Source organism: Quercus suber, unplaced genomic scaffold, assembly GCF_002906115.3.
Source record: "Quercus suber isolate HL8 unplaced genomic scaffold, Cork oak 2.0 scaffold_540, whole genome shotgun sequence".
Classification (NCBI taxonomy): domain Eukaryota; kingdom Viridiplantae; phylum Streptophyta; class Magnoliopsida; order Fagales; family Fagaceae; genus Quercus; species Quercus suber.
In genome coordinates, this window is record NW_027069988.1 from 13,348 (window position 1) to 18,191 (window position 4,844).

The 4,844-nt window shown below is 36.9% G+C and overlaps 1 protein-coding gene across 1 annotated transcript; it reads left to right on the plus strand.

Moving 5' to 3' along the window:
- Positions 1-715: 715 nt before the first annotated feature.
- Positions 716-4,105, plus strand: LOC136063543 (uncharacterized). The gene is made up of 5 exons (XM_065764073.1): positions 716-1,828; positions 1,902-1,989; positions 2,633-2,959; positions 3,897-3,952; positions 4,060-4,105. Exons 1-5 carry the CDS (start codon positions 729-731, stop codon positions 4,103-4,105), a joined length of 1,617 nt encoding a protein of 538 aa, XP_065620145.1. The 5' UTR covers positions 716-728.
- Positions 4,106-4,844: the final 739 nt, after the last annotated feature.

A 4,844-nucleotide genomic window follows, 5' to 3' on the forward strand; every position in this document is an offset into this window, starting at 1 on the left:
AAATAAGTTGACAAAAATAACTTTTGCAAACAGACCATTAGTTGCTTTTGATCATTTCTCCAAGTGTAGAAGCCAGTCTGGACACTAACAAATCATGTTTCCAGGACATTCATAATATCTTGTCGTCCGACTTAAATCTGTGAAGCATGTAGCCAGTGTTCGTATTGAACCATAAAAAATAAAATGCAAAATTTTAAACAGTTAACACAAAAGTCCAAGGAGAGGTGGACACGGACTTATGGCCTGTTTGAATGGAGGGGAGAAGGAAGGGGAGTAGAGGGGGGTAGAATAGAGTTGGCTAAAAATAAGTTAATTTTATGCTAAATCTACTTTACTGTACTCTACTCCTCCTCTCTCTCTCTCTCAATCCAAACGGACTATTAAGATCTAAGCATGTTATAATTTATAGGCAAAGGATGAAGTGCGCCTAAAGAGTTTAGGCTTGAAATGGGTCTAATATACCAAAACAAGCTAGAGTTGGCCCTAAGGCCCAGGACAAAGAAAAGTTAACAACAATAGATGACACAATATGGGCCTAATGTCCCAAACGAACAACAATTAGGCCCAAATAGTAGAAGAGACAAGGATGGCCCAATAGAGGAAACTGCACAAAGGCGAAACCAAAAAGTATATAATAACCCCTATTTCCTCTCTCATCCCGTTCGTTCACAATTCCCAAACTCTCTTCAATTATATTCTATTCTATGGCCGACGAAAGTTCATCGACAATGTCAAGGCCAAATGACGATAGACCCGTCATCGTTTTCGGCGGCTTCACCCTGGACAAGCAAACGTCGGAGAGGGATGATGGAGCCCTCGTATCACAGATAGAATGGTTTTCCATTGATGTCCCAGACGCAGACGCAGACTCACACTGTCAAAAGCAAAAGCTGAATCCGCTTTCGGTGATGGAGATTGAGAACCAGTGTTACTTTGCAGCATTAGACTCCTCTATCTATTGTATTAGCAGTCATCACTTTCGTGATCGAGTTCAGATTTTCGACCTCACCGGTGGTGATATTGATGGTTGGCAGCCTGGTCCTCCACCGATTGTTAGTAGAGTCAAGCCACACAAGTTCGTCGTCGACGGAAAGTTGTACATTTTAGGTGGTGTACGGAAAGTTGAGTCTCCCTGGATGGAAGTTTTAGATCCTAAAATAGGAGTGTGGAAACCGTTACCCAATCCTCCAGTGGAGGTTGGCCATCATAGTCGGAGTGTTGTCGCTCTTCTTCTTAAACCCAAGAAGCAGATTCTTGTCAGTTCACTCCTTAGTAGCGATCGTCCTCCTAAATTTCGTTTCCTTACATACAACATCGATGATCAGTCTTGGGAACCACTCGACACTCCCGTGTCCTTCTGCAAGCTACTTCGTGGTTTTGGTTTCAGTCAGAGAACTAATACTGCTTTAGCAGATGGTGATACTCTCTATTGGGTTTCCTTCGATTATTTCGCTAGACATGAATTGGTTATACACGTTTACAATCTGATTACTGATGAGTGGTTCGAGGGCTATCTCAACACTCGCGATGATATTTTTGGGAAGAAAGAATTACTAACTGAGCGTCGTCCTCACGGTCTTCTCCATTTAGGTCATAGTAAATTCTGTCTTCTCTTGCAGTCCTCCTTCATTCCTAATACTAATTGGAGGCAGAGGGAACGTGAACAGCACATTGAAATTCCTTACTTGTATTGTGTCATAATTGTTGTTTCTAAAATATCTAACATGGATCCAGGCCAAGAAGGTTTCAAGGACTTGAATATTTCGGTTGTGGCCACCCACAAGTATCCCATGGATCGCAGCATAGATATCTTGGATGCCCAGTTGCTGTAAGTTTCTCTCACCTCTTTACAAAGACTTAAAAATTGTCTGATATGCTACTAATAGTAACCTGACTTGCAGGGATCGCTGCTCTTATACATCAAAGCAGAAGAAACCAAAGATTTCAGAAGATAATTCTGATGGTGAGTCTCTTCCTTTTAAGGAACAGGTGAGTCTCTACTCCACCATCTTATGCAGTGACTATGGTATATGGGTGTTAACATCTCTATATAACGAGCAACCTATGTGAATACAGGAGTTTACATGACATCTCTTTGAATATGCTTGTTAACTCAGCTGTATGAGTTTATTTCATACAAAACAAGTTGACACTAGCAAAGGTTTCATAGAAATGTGGTTCTTTTTTTGGGCATTTGTGTATCTCAGTTATTTGTTTGCCTCCCTCAAATTATGAAAATATAATTCTTACCTTTCTTGATTGAAACCTAGTTCTTTTTCAATTAAAATTGACTTGAATGTGAGTATGTGAACATGATGCTTTCACTTTGGCTTGACATTGTGCTCAGCTTAGCTGTTTCTAAACCTATTATTTGTTTTTTGGTCTGTTCAATTAGGGCACGTTTGGTAGACATTTTTGAATGAATATTTGCTTATAGTAAAACCTTTTCTAATCTCATATATATGCTCAACACTTTATTTAGATTTTATTCGAAGGCTTGTGACATTTATTTATTTTTTTAATTCTTTTGTTCCTGGTTCATCTTTATCTCTCCCATGCATCCAAGTTTTATCATTCATTATTTTATAAGAGTCTTGAGCTATTGTGTCATGGGAAATTTCTTTGGCGGCAGTTTCAGCCAGTCTTTCCAACCCAGCAAGGACAGATATGTGCTCCATCGGCATCTCAGCAGTTTCAGCCTATGGTACAGGGGTTTCCCTCAAATGTTGCAATGCCTGCTAGTCCAAGTCAACCAAGGGTCCCTCCTGTAACAAATCATGGGCCTTGCCTGCCCCAAAATGATATTAGTGCATTGTCCCAATTCCAACCAACATCTCAAATGCTTGCACCTGTTATACCTGGGCAACCTTGGTTATCCTTTAAACATCAGAGTGCAGCATTTGCGACACTAGTACTGCAGACTGGTCAACAACCTTCAGTCATCCCTCTTACAGATTCTGTAAGTGTTTTTTCGTTGTTTCATTTTATTTCATTCTAATCTCTTCAGTTAAAAAGTTACCAGGGTCACATATTTTCTTCTCCCTTTTCTTTGTGTTTTACTATTTTTTTTTTTTTTTTATGTGATTCTCAAGTTTCTTGAAAAAAAATTATTCTTGTTCATGAAGTATGAAATTTCTCAATAATATTTAATACATATTAATATCTTATTAATTTGGAGAAGGTGATGCTTCTTTGTTTTCGTTTTTTTCAATCTCATCATTCTCAATGTGATCTCGAGTCTATATTTTATTAATATAGAAAGTGGATTCAATCACCTAAAACTTCTTGGTTTAATTAATGTATAACTAAAAAGATGACAAGGTTGCAATTTTTTCTTTAGACTAGGTTTCACAAATAAAAGTACAAATTTTAAACACATAAAAACCCAATTTTAAACATTTGATTATGTATCATACTATGCGTACGATTTTACGATACGCATACTATATCGTATGATTCATGAGCAGTTATGATGCGCCCTTAAGATATGAAACTTTTTACATATAATATGTATCGTGTATCGTACGATACTAACAACTATGGTTAGTGTAGTAATGGATTAATATAATTTAAACAAAATGTAATCCTAGTGAAGGGCAGATTACCTGAGAGGTGAGGTTCTTTATATTTCCAACAACCTGAAGGGAAATTCAGTAGTATGAATTAAAGGATAGATAACTGGAGCAGGAGGTTAGTGATATTTTGTAGTGAAATGTACTAAAGTGGCTGAAATTAAGGAAATTGTGTGAAACTTTGAATTAGGATTTTGATTGTTACTTAGATGTGATACTAATAAATTTTTGTATCTAGCTTTAGTCCTTGTGCATTGATTTATATGTTTTGTTTTGTGAAAACTGACTAATTATAGTTTTGGAATCTCTAATTTGGATTTTCAGGCAGTAACTGTTCCTAGCCTTAATCAACACTCCTCGTCTGATTGGCAAGAGATTAGGTAATTTTTTGCTTTGGCTGCTGGTCCTATCATTTCTGCTTGTCTCCTGCAATGTTATTGAACTCATGCTTCATTGTAATAGTTTAACATTCCAATTTGAATTTTAGAAAATATAGGAAGTGGTTGGTGGCATTCAGTGTTCTTTCTCAGTAGCTTACTCTGATTGATTCTTGTTTTTTCCTAGATATTATTACAACAAGAGGACAGGTGAGTCTACCTGGGATAAGCCACCAGAATTGATGTCCCCAATTGAGGTGACTTAAATTACCGATTGGTTACTTTTGTTGTATTTTATTGTTATCTTCTTTTATCCATCTTTCATGTTCATATATACTGTGTCTTTTCTTTTAATTGATTTTCCCCCTCCTTTGTATCATTATTTTGCATGCTTTTGTTTTTTTTTTTTTTACTTTTCTATGTCTATTTTGGTGTCTATGGTTTTCAAAGGTTGGTTCTGCAAGTACTATTAGGTGCTACTTATTTTGGAGCTATGATTTGCTGGATCATTGTCAATTGCAGTACCCAAGTTAAAAAATTGTTGGTGGATTCTATTATATTTCATATTTATGAATATTTTTTTTTCTTTAGGCTCTCTATGTTAATTTGTAATAGAGATGATGGTGATTTATGTTTTGCACATACAAATCCATGCTCAGTTCTGTGTCTTTGCTGTGTTGGGCTAACTCGGTTTAGGGTGCTGTAACATTTCAGAAACTAATGGTTTTTGTGGAATTATTGCTCGTTTATTTCCATGGAAAAGTATTTGGTGTCCCAAGGTACCCAAGAAGGAGTCATTCTTTTTGTGGACAGCTTCGTGGGGTAAGATTCTCACAATTGATAACCTCAACAAGAGGGGTTTACTGCTAGTCAATTGGTGTTGTATGTGTAGATG

Coding starts and splice junctions, on each gene's coding strand:
- LOC136063543 (XM_065764073.1), top strand. CDS start 729: ATGTCAAGGCCAAATGACGATAGACCCGTCATCGTTTTCGGCGGCTTC. Junction 1,990..2,632: donor CTCTTCCTTTTAAGGAACAG/GTGAGTCTCTAC, acceptor CTTTGGCGGCAG/TTTCAGCCAGTCTTTCCAAC. Junction 3,953..4,059: donor TCTGATTGGCAAGAGATTAG/GTAATTTTTTGC, acceptor TTTGAATTTTAG/AAAATATAGGAAGTGGTTGG.